This window comes from Schistocerca serialis, chromosome 2 (genome assembly GCF_023864345.2).
Source record: "Schistocerca serialis cubense isolate TAMUIC-IGC-003099 chromosome 2, iqSchSeri2.2, whole genome shotgun sequence".
Classification (NCBI taxonomy): Eukaryota; Metazoa; Arthropoda; class Insecta; order Orthoptera; family Acrididae; genus Schistocerca; species Schistocerca serialis.
In genome coordinates this window covers 1,106,089,219-1,106,106,699 of record NC_064639.1, presented here as the reverse complement: position 1 = coordinate 1,106,106,699, position 17,481 = coordinate 1,106,089,219, and the positions used below count along the sequence as shown (strand labels likewise).

Below are 17,481 nucleotides of genomic sequence, written 5' to 3'. Positions count from 1 at the left end.
GACCATCATTACAACCTGTGAGTTCAAAAAGCAGCTACTAACACCTTTTCTTTCAACGAACGATTTTCATCTCATTCAGTTCATTTCGAATGGACTACTTTCACTAAAGAGACGGTAGTATACTTATCTCTAAATAATAATTGCGAAACTACATATTTGTTACGTTCAGAATGCAAAAAGATATTAAATATTTCGTCATATGTAAATTACTTTCTCTAGGGGTGTCTAAATTGTACGAATCATAGAATGAAATTATTCTAATGAAAGACGACGTTTGGCACTTGATCTAGCTGGCATACCTATCAGAAACATCGAATTTCGAAGTCGTGTGTAGTATGGGAAATAAAATCCCACAACACGTAATTAACTGAGGATCGCAGCGTGCTGCCGAAAAGCGTCCTGCTAGTCCATTACTAGAAAACAAAAAGTGAATGAAGGTGGAAGCCTTTCAAGTATTGTAGATATGTGTTCAACTCCTGGTGGCGTTAATGAATCTGTTAAATGACACTGATATTCCGTGTTTTGCGCATTTACCATTTCTGGATACAAATGCTTAAAACACATGTACATATAACATTTTTTAAATTTATTATTTTTTAAATTTGTTATTTCTAGCTGTTTCAGGTCTTGAGACCCATTTTCCGATCTGTCAAAAATATAAACGCAAATGATATTTGGGGATCTAATCTGGAAGTTAAAAATCACTATGCTAAATAATTTTCCTCTCTAAAAAACGAAATGAAAAGTTAAGTACGATACGTAATAAATCACCGTCTGGGAAAATACTTAAAAATATTCCGTAGAGAGGTCACAAAAGCATCTGTCATGATACTTGGTGAACAAAACGTCGGCTTGGGCAAACACTTTGTCATTAAAAGTAAAAGAGTTAAGAGGAATCATGAACAAATCTTTTAAAAAATTAATTTCTCTTCAACAAAAAATTATTTATGAAATTTAGGATATAATACGTTATGTTCTTTGTACAAAATATCTCAAGTGTATATTCCACTACTTGTAGAGGGGCCTCATTGAGGGTATCCCTTGAACGATTCAAAATGTTTCTGAATTGTGATGTAAAATGACAGCTTGTAAGCCTGCTTTAGCGTACCTGACAGTGAAACTGGTAAAGTTTCTGTACGACAAATTACTTTATGAATAGGAATATTGTATGTCATGCAGCCTTCGTTTTCCTATCGCAAGGCGTCCAAGAAATCCCTGTAATCTGTATACTTGATACGACTGTGAAAATAAGTAGTTGGTTTGTTGGTATCGTCGCTTTGAAGTTGACAAAAATCATTGCTTTCAGCATCGTATCGTTTCTTTCGTACTTGATTGCTTCAGTTGTGAAGGAATGGCTGATACGCGCAGACACAGTCACTAATTATATTGGGTCGATACATGGCCTGTATGTGTGAACGTATCAAGGTGCGTAGACATTGTGAGGAAAGACAGAAATAATATGTGCGTTTATAGAACGCTTAGGCAAATTCCCACCTAGTAAAATAACTCTAACTGAATAGGAGGCTGTTCTTTTGTTTCAGGCGGAGTTCCAGAGAGTGCACGTAGCGGAAGTAAAAAAAAAAATGTGCCAGGACGTATGTGCAGCCATCGTTGGATTAGCTGAACAGCGTCCAATGAAATCATTTGCAAAACGGAAGTTGAACTTAAAGTAACGTGGTCCTGGGCCAGCCCGGTTAGCCGTGCGGTCTAAGGCATGGCTTTTCGGAGTGGGAAGGAGCCCCTGGCCCTCGGCACGAATCCGTCCGGCGGACTTGTGTCGAGGTCCGGTGAGCAGGCCAGTCTTTGGATGGTTTTTAGGCGGTTTTCCATCTGCCTCGGCGAATGCGGGATGGTTCCCCTTATTCCTCCCCAGCTACACTGAACAAACAAGTTCTGCACGTACGCTTAGACCACCATTACTCTACCACACAAACGTAGGGGTTACACTCCTCCGGTGTGAGACGTTCCCTGGGTGCCGCGGGGGTCCATCGGGGGCCGAACCGCGCAATAACCCTGACAGAGTGGTTCGGTGTGGGGTGGCGGAGGGGTGAAGTGGACTGCTGCAGTCGTCGTGGGGTTGGGGACCACTGCGGCTGCGGCGGGGACGGAGCCTCTCCGTCGTTTCTAAGTCCCCGGTTAACATACAACACAATACATACAACGTGATCCACAACAAATGACCACATTAACAAAGATGACATAGAGCAGTAGGCCGCCTTCTACCGTGCTTTGTTGGCACAATTTCCAAATAGCATGTCCCGCTCAAGAGCGTTATTTTCAGAAGAAAATGCAGTATATCGTTCCCACAACAGGAGTGTGGTTTCCTCGTATAATATCATAATATCATCTGTTAGAACTATATTTTTTGACTTATTTGGAATGTTATCAATACCTCAGTTCAAAGACAAGGAGATCGTTGACGTATGGGACCAGCTGGGTTGAGACCCTGCACATTTTGTTATTTAGGTATATGATTTCATTGTTAACGAATCTTTGGCGACCGGATTGAAGGTGGTTCAGCGTCATATCTCTCTCCAAGGAAACAGTCATCATGGACCTGCCCACTATCACGCCAGATACCGCATTTCATGAATAAACAGGCCGCGTAAGGCACAACGTAGGTGCATGATTAATGAAAACTAAGAAATTTTCTATGGAGGCCATAGCTCCGGTGATGCATCGCAAAATATGAAGGAGAACATGGAGAACATAAGGTCTCTGCACAGGGCTCGCCGTTCACATGACAGATACTCTGGATACATAGCTCTGCATGCAAGTTATGGCTCTGAGCACTATGGGACTTAACTTCTGAGGTCATCAGTCCCCTAGAACTTAGAACTACTTAAACCTAACTAACCTAAGGACATCACAAACATCCATGCCCGTGGCAGGATTCGAACCTGCGACCGTAGCGGTCACGCGGTTCCAGACTGTAACGCCTAGAACCGCACGGCCACCCCGGCCGGCGCACATGCAAGTTACTGCAGTACACAAAGAACTATTGTGACCTAGGCCTATGGACGCAAATTCATTGCAGTCCTTGAACTCTAAACTCGCCAGATATCATAATAAATGGGGATTGCATTTGATACGTTACTGAAAGTTATGTACAGCTTTAACCTTAAATAGTATCTTACGGATTACGCGTTGGTCAGAGTAAGTTTATTAACAGAAGTAGTTTTCAACGCATTATGAGCATTGTTATCTCTGTTTCTGATACCACTCTTTCGTTCTGCAACTTTTGTATCAAAAAGTATAGAGGCGTTATTTCAAAAGCTTCTCAATCAGACTTGTTCTTTAAGATATGCAGTCAGAACGGCCAATGCGTCAATTTGTGGTAAAGGACGCTGGTCCAGAAACGATCGAGCCCGAAGTGTATAAAGCGAATATCGGTTAGATGCCTCTGTCAGTGGACTTCTTTTACTGTAAGCTCTTTGCTATCTGTTCTTTGGGAGGAGCTAGTATGGACCAAAGCAAGAAAACATTGTCTGTTAAACATAGGGATTAAAATCCCTATCTTAAGAGCTGTGAGCTCTTTTTCAGCAGTAGAGGTGCATTTCACGGTAGCAAAGATGAATGAGTGCTCACAGCCGCTAAGGTAGCACCTTAGAACTCATGTTTACTTGACAATTTTTTTGTGGTTTGTACCATACTGTCTTCTCACAAAATATGAAAAGTGAAGAGCTTACAGCAGAAGGGGTGACGTATCACAAAGATTTTCGCTTATTACTTACTAATCGACCTCTTCTGGACCACAGTCCCTTACACATAGCTGATACATCTACTCTTTTTCATCATCCTTGGAAGTTTGTGAAATCGTCACAGAATCGCCCTGTACTTTTGTCTGTAGATATGGGATTAAACCTATAAAGTGAGACGTTCTGTCTTAACATCTGATTTTCTCGTTTCTTTAATCAAGGTTCAACATGTGCAGCTTGGAATTCTTTCTGTTTCCTGCAGTATCAGTTAGCTAAACACCATGGGAACAGCCATTTGCAACAGTGGCCGCAACGCCGGAGAAGCTTACTTGACAATGAGGTCACATAACCTGAATAATTTTATTGAGAGTGACAACTGCCGCGGAAGCCTACGCTTGCATGTGGAATGTACCGGGTGATCAAAAAGTCAGTATAAATTTCAAAACTGAATAAATCACGGAATAATGTAGATAGAGATGTAAAAGTTGACACACATGCTTGAAATGACATGGGGTTTTATTAGAACCGAAAAAAAACGTTCAAAAAATGTCCGACAGATGGCGCTTCATCTGATCAGAATAGCAATAATTAGCATAAAAAAGTAAGACAAAGCGAAGATGATGTTCTTTACAGGAAATGCTCAATATGTCCACCATCATTCGTCGACAGTAGCTGTAGTCGAGGAATAATGTTGTGAACAGCACTGTAAAGCATGTCTGGAGTTATGGTGAGGCATTGGCGTCGGATGTTGTCTTTCAGCATCCCTAGAGATGTCGGTCGATCACGATACACTTGCGACTTCAGGTAACCCCAAAACCAATAATCGCACGGACTGAGGTCTGCGAACCTGGGCGGCCAAGCATGACGAAAGTGGCGGCTGAGCACACGATCATCACCAAACGACGCGCGCAAGAGATCTTTCACGGGTCTAGCAATATGGGGTGGAGCACCATCCTGCCTAAACATCGTACGTTCCAGCAGGTGTTTATCAGCCAGGCTGGGGACGATGCGATTCTGTAACATATTGGCGTACCTCTCACCCGTCACGGTAGCAGTTACTGATGTTTGGCTGTCCAGCGCCATCTGTCGGATATGATGTGAACTTTTTTTATTATTCTAATAAAACCCCATGTCATTCCAAGCATGTGTGTCAATTTTTACCTCTCTATCTACATTATTCCGTGGTTTATGAAGTTTTCAAATTTATACTGACTTTTTGATCACCCTGTATATATGTGGCGACTAACAGGCAAATATTACGTAAATGTGAAAGGGAAATAATGATAATTAATTTAGAAAGATCCGCTTCAGTTGTACTAATATCTGTTCAAACCACGACCGGTTTCGGGATTTCAAAACCCCATCTTCAGGTGTGTGAAGTTATTGTATTTGGTAAAACAGTGATACAGTTGTGGTAGGCGTTCCTACTATGCGGCTGCCCGGTGGCGGACCGTTTCCTCCAAGGTGCAACGACATGAGCTTTGGAGCGCTGACCGACCAGACTGCATACTATATGTTAGTAAATACAATAAATTCATACACCTGAAGATGAGATCTGATAAGCCTGCAACAAGTTGTGGTTGGAATAAAATCTGTACAAATGAAGCGGATCTCTCCAAAATTATCAAGCCTCTCACTTGCGGACGTCCTAGGTACCAAATCTTGTGCAGTAGAGAAATAATTCATTCTTATTCTTCGCTTTCGCCTCTGCAGCCAAATTTCTTAACTACGACATTTTAGCAAGTACATTGAAGCGAATTTCAGCCCCAGACGGCATACAAGGTGAAAAGTATTTAAACCGACAAACTCTGGGAGGTTACAGGGGACATCAAAATAAATATTTTTACCTAATGTCATTTTTTCCTATGAGGTTTATTTAAACCGATGGAGGGCGTATTACGCTCTTCAGTTGTTAGACGCCGTATTACGATCTTCAGTTGTTAGAGGGCGTATTACGCTCTTCAGTTGTAGGCAACTAATGTCCACCAATGTAGTAGTGCATTGTCTCTGCTTACTAATGGAGCGATACACCTGGAGTGAGTACACTGATATGGTTGGTGCGTAATGCGTAGCGCACCACAACGGACGAGCTGCACAGCGGGTTTATCAACAACAATATCCTAATCGCCGTATCCCGGATCATACGACCTTTGCTGCTGTGTACCAACGTCTGCGTGAGACCGGGTCATTTAGCAGATTACCTGGACAGGGACTGTGGTGTCACCGCCAGACACCACATTTGCTAGGTGGCAGCCTTTAAATCGCGGTCCGTTAGTGTACGTCGGACCCGCGTGTTACCACTATCAGTGATTGCAGACCGGGCGCTGCCACATGGCAAGTCTAGTCTAGAGAGACTTCCTAGCACTCGCTCCAGTTGTACAGCCGACTTTGCTAGCGATGGTACACTGACTACATACGCTTTCAGTTGCAGAGACGACAGTTTAGCACAGCCTTCAGCTACGTCATTTGCTACGACCTAGCAAGGCGCCATATTGAGTTACTACGAATGTATTCTGAACAGATAATATTGTGAATCACGTACCGTCAAGAGGGACGTCCATCATTAATGGATTAAAGTTAAGTATCAAACTAATTACGTCCGCTTTCTGAATTCTAATTCCTTGTCATGTTCCAGACCTCACGTCAGTATAGTCCTTACTCCTCACGCCAGCATGCGTGAGCTAAAACGCGTGGATTTCGGCCTCCACTAGTGACACGGTGCTGGCTCTTCAGCCAACACAACAGGGACACTGTCGCACGGTAAGAACGCTGCAATTTGACGAAGCTGTCTTGCAGCATGTGGAGCGGGACCTTTCAATAAGTACTCGTGCAATTGTACGTAACATGGGGACGAATCTGACGAATGTAAAAACAGTCCTTCGAGAGCCATTGTTAAGTCCATTTCACTTACAGTGTGTCCACAACCTGGAACCAGTTGATTATCCACCCAGAGGACAATTCCTCTACCGGTTTAAATACTCCTTATACGAAAAAATGACATTAGGGAAAAATATTTGTTTTGATGTCCTCTACAACCTCCCAGAGTTTGTCGATCTAACTACTTTTCACTCTGTATAGTGTGAGCAACAGGCTGGCAGCAGGGAACAGCAGCGGTGTGGTGTACAGACCCCTGTGTGCTGATGTTGCTGTCGGGCGGTGCGGCCGACGCCGAAGCGGCAGCTGACGATGTCGAGCAGGCTCTGCCGCGAGACGGACTTGAGGCCGCGCACGCTCTCCGTGCTGCTCTTGTTGCCTCCGCCGCCGCCGCCGTAAGGCACAGGGCTGGACGAGTTGAGGCGCGTGCCAGAGGCGCTCAGCCGCTCGCCGATGCGCCCCGACGACGTGATGATACCTGCCGGCCGAAACGTTGCATTGTCAGCGCGGCAGCAACAGGTCCACAGCAAATACGTACATCTGCAGCTACGGAACGAGATTTTCACTCTGCAGCGGAGTATGCGCAGATATGAAACTTCCTGGCAGATTAAAACTGAGTGCCGGACCGAGACTCGAACTCGGGACCTTTGTCTTTCGCGGGAAAGTGCGAAAGGCAAGTTCGAGTCTCGGTCTGGCACTTAGTTTTAATTTGACAGGAAGTTTCATCTACAGCTACAGTAAGTGCGTGGAAGAGAATGATTCTTATTGCAGGAAGTAGTAATGTCTCATTATCAGAAGCGCGTACAATGCGAATATTAATAAAAGACGTCCGACCCCGTTAGCTGAGTGGTCAGCGTGGTGGAATGCCACGCCGAGGGGCCTGGGTTCGAATCCAGGCTGGGGCAGTTGTTGTGTTGTCCTCATCATCATTTCCTCCCCATCTCCCACGAGCAAGTCACCCAATATGGCGTCGAATGCAATAAATAAATCTACATCTACATCTACAACTACATCCATACTCCGAAAGCCACCTGACGGTGTGTGGCGGAGGGTACTTAGAGTACCTCTATCGGTTCTCCCTTCTATTCCAGTCTCGCATTGTTCGTGGAAAGAAGGATTGTCGGTATGCCTCTGTGTGCGCTCTAATCTCTCTGATTTTATCCTTATGGTCTCTTCGCGAGATATTCGTAGGAGTGGGCAATATACTGCTTGACTCTTCGGTGAAGGTATGTTCTCGAAACTTCAACAAAAGCCCGTACCGAGCTACTGAGCGTCTCTCCTGAAGAGTCTTCCACTGGAGCTTATCAATCAACTCCGTAACGCTTTCGCGATTACTAAATGATCCTGTAACGAAGAGCGCTGCTCTCAGTTGGATCTTCTCTATCTCTTCTATCAACACCATCTGGTACGCATCCCACACTGCTGAGCAGTATTCAAGCAGTGGGCGAACAAGCGTACTCTAACCTACTTCCTTTGTTTTCGGATTGCATTTCCTTAGGATTCTTACAATGAATCTCAATCTGGCATCTGCTTTACCGACGATCACCTTTATATGATCATTCAATTTTAAATCACTCCTAATGCGTACTCCCAGATAATTTATGGAATTAACTGCTTCCAGTTGCTGACCTGCTATATTGTAACTAAATGATAAGGCATCTTTCTTTCTATGTATTCGCAGCACATTACACTTGTCTACATTGAGATTCAATTACCATTCCCTGCATCATGCGTTAACTCGCTGCAGATCCTCCTGCATTTCAGTACAATTTTCCATTGTTACAACCTCTGGATATACCACAGCATCATCCGCAAAAAGCCTCAGTGAACTTCCGATGTCATCCACAAGGTCATTTATGTATATTGTGAATAGCAAGGGTCCTACGACACTCCCGTGCGGCACACCTGAAATCACTCTTACTTCGGAAGACTTCTCTCCATTGAGAATGACATGCTGCGTTCTGCCATCTAGGAACTCTTCAATCCAATCACACAATTGGTCTGATAGTCCATATGCTCTTACTTCGTTCATTAAACGAGTGTGGCGAACTGTATCGAACGCCTTGCGGAAGTCAAGAAACACGGCATCTACCAGGGAACCCGTGTCTATGGCCCTCTGAGTCTCGTGGACGAATAGCGCGAGTTGGGTTTCACACCACCGTCTTTTTCGAAACCGATGCTGATTCCTACAGAGTAGATTTCTAGTCTCCATAAGAGTCATTATACTCGAACGTAATACCTGCTCCAAATTGTACAACTGATCGACGTTAGAGATATAAGTCTATAGTTCTGCACATCTGTTCGACGTCCCTTCGTGATAACTCAACTTGCCCTCGGCGGCCAAACTTCCCCGAATGGGTGACTTCCGGTTAGAGTATAATGGATTTCCTCGAGGCAGAGAAGTTGCTGTCCGTGCATCAACACGGCTTTAGAAAGCATCGCTCCTGTGAAACGCAGCTCGCCCTTTTTTCACATGATATCTTGCGAACCATGCACGAAATGTATCAGACGGATGCCATATTCCTTGACTTCCGGAAAGCCTTTGACTTGGTGCCCGATTGCAGACTCACAACTAAGGTACGACCATATGGGATTGGCTCCCAAATATGTGAGTGGCTCGAAGAATTCTTAAGTAATAGAACCCAGTACGTTGATGGTGAGTGTTCATCGGAGGTGAGGGTATTATCTGGAGTGCCGCAGGGAAGTGTGGTAGGTCCGCTGTTGCTTTCTATCTACATAAATGATCTTTTGGATAGGGTGGATAGCAATGTGCGGCTGTTTGCTGATTATGCTGTGGTGTACGGGAAGGTGTCGTTGTTGAGTGACTGTAGGAGGATACAAGATGACTTGGACAGGATTTGTGATTGGTGTAAAGAATGGCAGCTAATTCTAAATATAGATAAATTTAAATTAATGCAGATGAATAGGAAAAAGAATTCCGTAATGTTTGAATACCCCATTAGAAGTGTAGCGCTCGAAGCAGTCACGTCGATTAAATATTTGGGCGTAACATTGCAGAGCGATATGAAGTGGGACAAGCATGTAATGGCAGTTGTGGGGAAGGCGGATAGTCGTCTTCGGTTCATTGGGAGAATTTTGAGAAGATGTGGTTCATCTGTAAAGTAGACCGCTTATATAACACTAATACGACCTAATCTTGAGTACTGTTTGAGCGTTTGGGATCCCTATCAGGTCGGATTGAGGGAGGACATAGAAGAAATTCAGAGGCGGGCTGCTAGATTTCTTACTGGTAGGTTTGATCAAGACGTGAGTGTTACGGAAATGCTTCAGGAACTTGGATGGGAGTCTCTGGAGGAAAGGAGGCGTTCTTTTTGTGAATCGCTACTGAGGAAATTTAGAGAACCAGCATTTGAGGCTGATTGCAATACAATTTTACTGCCGCCAACTTATATTTCGCAAAGACCACAAAGATAAGATAAGAGAGATTAGGGCTCGTACAGAAGCATGTTTCGCTCGTTCTGTTTGGGAGTGGAACAGGGAGAGAAGATGCTAATTGTGGTACGAGGTACCCTCCGCCACGCACCGTATGGTGGATTGCGGAGTATGTATGTAGATGTAGACGTAGATAATGCCGTACGTTCATTTCCATTAATAAAGGAGACAAACTGCAGGGGCCGATTCCTGACTGGAAATTGAGGTAAAATGGTCCTATGAACGTGTATCTGGAAATGGACGGTGTGGGTACAACGACGCCATATCGTCCCGGAATAGAAAATCATTCCCGTAGAGGGAAATCCACTGCTGAGGATCCTTACACTCGGTGCATGTGATAGAGGTAGTAGCTGTTGTGATGAAAATATATGTAATTTTACTTTGGCTTACATGACGTTGGCGATGCACTTGCCTAGAGCTGGTACAACGATTCACATTAGTATCTTGAAGAAGCTGGGACTTAAGATCTTGTGCATACACAGTCCGCCGCCTCCCTGCACGTTCGTCTGTCTGAAAGGATCCATGATCACACAAACACGAAGCAAGGGCTTGAAATGTTGTGCGATGTGGTTGGTGCCTATGAGGTACTTGTTTTGGTGTAGCCGTTACTGCCTCTCAACAGTTCCATCTGCTTGGCCTTATACAAGCTCCATCTAGGCTTGTTCCCGACAAGAATACCGGATCATTCTGCTGCTAACAGTACGCTGCGTCAGTCACAGAGCCTGCAAGTCACAGGGAACACATGACACGTGGCCAGAGGAACTTCCATTCGTCAGCGCCGTCTACCGTGACAACGATGCATTTCCGGACATATTTTCATGAGACCTTCTTCCCTCCATTTCCAGTCAGGAACCCTTCGCTGCCGTTTGTTGCTTTTATTAACGTTTACCCTGTGTCGACAGCATAATACCAGTTTCAACTTGAGCAATATTTATACAGGGTGGTCCACTGATCGTGACCGGGCCAAGTATCTCACGAAATAAGCGTCAAACGAAAAAAATACAAAGACGCGAAACTTGTCCAGCTTGAAGGGGGAAACCAGATGACGCTAAGGGTGCCCCGCTAGATGGCGCTGCCATAGGTCAAACGGATATCAAATGCGTTATCTTAAACAGGAACCCACATTTCTTATTACATATTCGTGTAGTACGTAAAGAAATATGAATGTTTTAGTTGGACCACCTTTTCGCTTTGTGACGGATGGCGCTGTAGTAGTCAGAAACATATACGAGGGCAGTTCAATAAGTAATGCAACACATTTTTTTTCTGAAACAGGGGTTGTTTTATTCAGCATTGAAATACACCAGGTTATTCCCCAATCTTTTAGCTACACAACACTATTTTTCAACGTAATCTCCATTCAATGCTACGGCCTTACGCCACCTTGAAATGAGGGCCTGTATGCCTGTACGGTACCATTCCACTGGTCGATGTCGGAGCCAACGTCGTACTGCATCAATAACTTCTTCATCATCCGCGTAGTGCCTCCCACGGATTGCGTCCTTCATTGGGCCAAACATATGGAAATCCGACGGTGCGAGATCGGGGCTGTAGGGTGCATGAGGAAGAACAGTCCACTGAAGTTTTGTGAGCTCCTCTCGGGTGCGAAGACTGGTGTGAGGTCTTGCGTTGTCATGAAGAAGGAGAAGTTCGTTCAGATTTTTGTGCCTACGAACACGCTGAAGTCGTTTCTTCAATTTCTGAAGAGTAGCACAATACACTTCAGAGTTGATCGTTTGACCATGGGGAAGGACATCGAACAGAATAACCCCTTCAGCGTCCCAGAAGACTGTAACCATGACTTTACCGGCTGAGGGTATGGCTTTAAGCTTTTTCTTGGTAGGGGAGTGGGTGTGGCGCCACTTCATTGATTGCCGTTTTGTTTCAGGTTCGAAGTGATGAACCCATGTTTCATCGCCTGTAACAATCTTTGACAAGAAATTGTCACCTCAGCCACATGACGAGCAAGCAATTCCGCACAGATGGTTCTCCTTTGCTCTTTATGGTGTTCGGTTAGACAACGAGGGACCCAGAGGGAACAAACCTTTTATATCCCAACTGGTGAACAATTGCGACAGCACTACCAACAGAGATGTCAAGTGGAGCACTGAGTTGTTTGATGGTGATCCGTCGATCATCTCGAACGAGTGTGTTCGCACGTTCCGCCATTGCAGGAGTCACAGCTGTGCACGGCCGGCCCGCACGCGGGAGATCAGTCTTGCTTGACTTGCGGCGATGATGACACACGCTTTGCCCAACGACTCACCGTGCTTTTGTCCACTGCCAGATCACCGTAGACATTCTGCAAGCGCCTATGAATATCTGAGATGCCCTGGTTTTCCGCCAAAAGAAACTCGATCACTGCCCGTTGTTTGCAACGCACATCCGTTACAGACGCCATTTTAACAGCTCCGTACAGCGCTGCCACCTGTCGGAAGTCAATGAAACTATACGAGACGAAGCGGGAATGTTTGAAAATATTCCACAAGAAATTTCCGGTTTTTTCAACCAAAATTGGCCGAGAAAAAAAAAGTGTTGTATTACTTATTGAACTGCCCTCGTAGCTCACAATTTTAGAGAAACATATGGTAACAGGTAGGATTTCTAAATTAAAATACAGAACGTAGGTACGTTTGAAAATTTTATTTCTGTTGTTCCAATGTGATACATGTACCTTTGCGAAATTATCTTTTCTGCGAACGCATGCTGTTATAGCATGATTATCTGTAAATACTACATTAATGCAAAAATTTGCTCAAAATAATGTCCGTCAACCTCAATGCATTTGGCAATATGTGTAACGACATTCCTCTCAACAGCGAGTAGTTCGCCTTCCGTAATGTTCGCACATGCACTGTCAATGCGCTGACGCATGTTGTCAGGAGTTGTCGGTGGATCACGATAGCAATTATCCTTCAGTTTTCCCCACACAAAGAAATCCTGGGACGTCAGATCCGGTGAACGTGCGGATCATGGTATGGTGCTTCGACGACCAATCAAAAAAAGGCTCTAAGCACTATGAGACTTAACTTCTGAGGTCATCAGTCCCCTAGAACTTAGAACTACTTAAACCCAACTAACCTAAGGACATCACACGCATCCATGCCCGAGGCAGAATTCGATCCTGCGACCGTTGTGACGACCAATCCAACTGTCACGAAATATGCTATTTAATATCGCTTCAACCGCACGCGGGCTATGTGAAGGACATCCATCATGTTGGAAGTACATCGCCATTCTATCATGCAGTGAAACATCTTCTAGTAACATGGGTAAAACATTAAGTAGGAAATCAGCATACATTGCACCATTTAGATCACCATCTATAAAATGGGGGCTAATTATCCTTCGCCCCATAATGCCGCAGCATACATTAACTAGCCAAGGTCGCTGATGTTCCACTTGTCGCAGTCATCCTAGATTTTCCGTTGCCCAAAAGTGCATATTATGCCGGTTTACGTAACCGCTGTTGGTGAATGACGCTTCGTCGCTAAATAGAACGCGTGCAAAAAAATCTGTCATCGTCCCATAATTTCTCTTGTGCCCAGTGGGAGAACTGTACACGACGTTCAACGTCGTCGCCATGCAATTCTTGGTGCATAGAAATATGCTACGGGTGCAATCGATGTTGATGTAGCATTCTCGACACCTACGTTTTTGAGATTTCCGATTCTCGCGCAATTTGTCTGCTACTGATGTACGGATTAGCCGCGACAGCAGCTAAACACCTACTTGGGCATCATCATTTGTTGCAGGTCGTGGTTGACGTTTCACATGTGGCTGAACACTTTCTGTTTCCTTAAATAACGTAACTATCCGGCGAACTGTCCGGACACTTGGATGATGTCGTCCAGGATACCGAGCAGCATACATAGCACACGCCAGTTGGGCATTTTGATCACAATAGCCATACATCAACACGATATCGATCTTTTCTGCAATTGGTGAACGGTCCATTTCAATACGGGTAATGTATCACGAAGAAAATACCGACCGCAGTAGCGGAATGTTACGTGATACCACGTACTTATACGTTTGTGACTATTACAGCGCCATCTAACACAAAGCGAAAAAAGTGGTCCAACAAAAAAATTCTTATTTCTTTACGTATTACACGAATATGTAATAAAAAATTGCGGTCCCTATTAAAAAAAAAACGCATTTGATATCCGTTTGACCTATGGCAGCGCCATCTAACCGGCCAACCATAGCGCCATCTGGTTTCTCGCTTCAAGCTAGACGAGTTTCGTTCTATGTAGTTTTTTTGTTTGATGCTTATTTCGTGAGATATATGGCCCGGTCACTATCAATGGACCACCCTTTATTTAACTAAAACTGTAAAGTGTAAACTTCCACTGTCGGAAGTATAAAGATTATTAAGGCATTACGGGCTATTAAGCTCTCTGGTCCAAAAATTTGCCTCCCGAGTGCTCTAGCATAGATGAATCGTTAACCTCTACAGATGGCGCAGAGACAGAGTCAATTGCTCAATAGCAAGCACACTGCTTCCACATGAGAGTAAGGCAGTAGCGATCAGTGAGACGTTTATGTTTCAAGCTTTAACATTATACGTAAACCTCGGTAAATGTAAGGACGTGACAGAGTGGTTATTTGGATGACTTGGGGGAAGGTACCAAACAGCGTAACAGAGTGGCAAAGAGGGACAATCGTATTTGGCCGTGCCCATGGCTATATGGTGTTTGAAGTTGCTGGTTATTTTGATGTTCACTACTGGTCTGTGCTTCTACTAACAGTGGTGTAACAAATGTGGCCACGAAACACGACGTCAGAATTGCGGTCGGTAAAAGATTATGACTGAGAGGGACTGGAGACGCATTTCACAGCTTGTGAATTAAAATCGCTTCCAAACCAGTGGCGAATTGTTACAGGCAGTGAATGAAGACACATCCCAGCCGTTATATAGAGAACATAGCGTCGGGAACGAACCCTGGAGCCGGTCACGTCGCAAGAGACCATTGCTCGCATACGCACATAAAGACAACTATACCGAAGAATATGTGACTAATTTTCTGAAAACGACCCCACTCTATTACTTCTCGTTTCGCCTGAAACATCATCTCACTAGAATCGCATAGAATATCCGTTGGGAACGTTGGAACAGCGGGTATACCGCCTACACCAGCTTCCCCGCAGTTTGATGCAACTGCGCGATCAAATTCTCGGCGAGTGGCTTAATCTGGATTCGTCGTACCTGCACAACGTTGTGGACTCACTTCCTAATCGAATCCAGGCGGTTATCAAGTTCAGGGGCAGAATTATACGGTATCAAAATGTTGCCTGTAATGATTTCTCTAGAGGCTACTAATTTTTTGTCCGGTGAGCTTATGCCGTAATCGAATGAATTACTTGGTGCCATAGGACATTTAGATTCCTTTGGCAAAGAGTGCTTCCGGCTGTACGAGTGTCCAGCACTGCCTCAGTAATAACTTTTTCATTTTGGGACTTTAGCAGTAAGGAAAATTAGAGTTTAACGTCCCGTCGAACCGAGGTCGTTAGAGACTGTGCACAAGCACGACTCAGCCGAGAATGAGTAAGGAGGTCCGCCGCAACGGTTCAAGGGAAACGATTTAGGATAATTGCGGGAAACATAAAACTGAATGGTCAGACAGGGAATTTAGCCACCGCGTCGTCCTCCTGTACGCTCGGTTTTAGCGGGCAGGGTCAACAGAAGAATTAGAGGAGATCCAAATAAGATACATTCGTTTCTCGGGGGATGGCTTACCAAACGCAAGAGTAACACGGAAACGTTCATAAAGTGACACCGAAAGGACGGTGTGCGTCATTCGGAAGTTTTACTTTTAAAATTTTGACATCACACTTGCAAAAAGGGTCAATTATATATCACATACAGAATGTTGGGGATATAAGTGCAGATATTTCTGTTGGTGTCAGTATTTACTTAATTTATAGACCAATAATTATAATTATTACATGTTGCATCTTTTAGGTTTCAAGTACGCATGGCACAATAGAGCGATTAATGTAACTATTCCCTGCGTTGCAGGTCAGGTATTGAAGTGCGGACGCATGGACGCAAAACAGATACTCTGTACTGAGGGATGTAACCCATTTCACGGCGCAGTTACGACCGCGTAGAAAACATCAGGTAGTAAATTATGGACCCTGTGGGGTAGCCGCGCGGTCTTTGGCACCTAGTCAAGGTTCGTGCGGCTCCCCCCGACAGAGGGTGGAGTCCTCCCTCGGGCATAGGTGTATGTTTTGTCATTAGCGTAAGTTAGTTTAAGCTAGATTAAGTAGTGTTTAGTCTTAGGGACCGATGACCCCAACAATTTGGTCCCATAGGACTTACCATTAAAATGAAAATAAGAAGAAAAGATAAAAGTAAATTATGATATGTGTTCACGGGAAGATTGGTGGTCGCAGACAAAAAAACAGCAGAAACAGTGAAGAGCTCACTTATTAAGGTACCAATGATAAAAGTATCTGTACCCTAAGACGATGTATATTTCGCGAAATTTCCCATTAAATCATACGAATTCGTACTGATAGCCGTTCTTCTTGTACGCCAAGTGGATCAGGACAGGAGGAAGTATAGTGGAATACAAAGTACCTGCCCGCCATACAACTTTAGACTGCTTGTTTGGCATAGTGGTGGTCAAAAGTATCCGGACACCCCCCCCCCCCCCAAAAAACATACGTTTTTCATATTAGGTGCATTGTGCTGTCACCTGCTGCCAGCTACTCCACATCAGCGAACCCAGTACTCGTTAGACTTCGTGAGAGAGCAGAATGGTACGCTCCGCGGCTCTCACGGACTTCTAACGTGATCAGGTGATCGGGTGTCACTTGTGTCAAACATCTGTACGCGAGGTTTCCACGCTCCTAAACATCCCTAGGTCCACTATTTCCGATATGATAGTGAAGTGGAAACGTGAAGGGACACATACAGCACAAAAGCGTACAAGCCGACCTCGTCTGTTGACTGACAGAGACCGCCGACAGTTGAAGACGGTCATAGAGTTTAATAGGCAGACATCCCTACAGACCACAACCAGGGATTCCAGACTGCACCAGGATCTATTGCAAGTACTATGACAGATAGGCGGGAGGTGAGAAAACTTGGATTTCATGGTCGAGCGGCTGCTCATAAGCCACACATCGCGCCCGTTAATGCCAAACGACACCTCGCTTGGTGTAGGAGGCATAAACATAGGGCGAGTGAGCAGTGGAAAAATGTTGTTTGAAGTGAAGAATCACGGTACACAGTGCGGCGATCCGATGTCATGGTGTCGGTGTGGCGAATGCCCTGTGAACGTCATCTGCCAGCGTGTGTAGTGCCAACAGTAAAATTCGGAGGCGGTAGTGTTATGGTGTGGTCGTGTTTTCATGGAGGGGCTTCCACCTCTTGTTGTTTTGCGTGGATCTATCACAGCGCAGTACTACATTGATGTTTTAAGCACATTCTTGCTTCCCA

At 44.7% G+C, this 17,481-nt stretch overlaps 1 protein-coding gene across 1 annotated transcript in view; it reads right to left on the bottom strand.

The window, feature by feature from the left end:
* LOC126456648 (cyclic nucleotide-gated cation channel) overlaps positions 1 to 17,481 on the bottom strand; it is a 1,140,961-nt gene that overhangs the window by 702,196 nt on the left and 421,284 nt on the right. Inside the window, exon 4 of the mRNA XM_050092391.1 lies at positions 6,837 to 7,050. Coding sequence (XP_049948348.1) covers positions 6,837 to 7,050 — 214 coding nt within the window. The remainder of the gene's footprint in view (positions 1 to 6,836; positions 7,051 to 17,481) is intronic.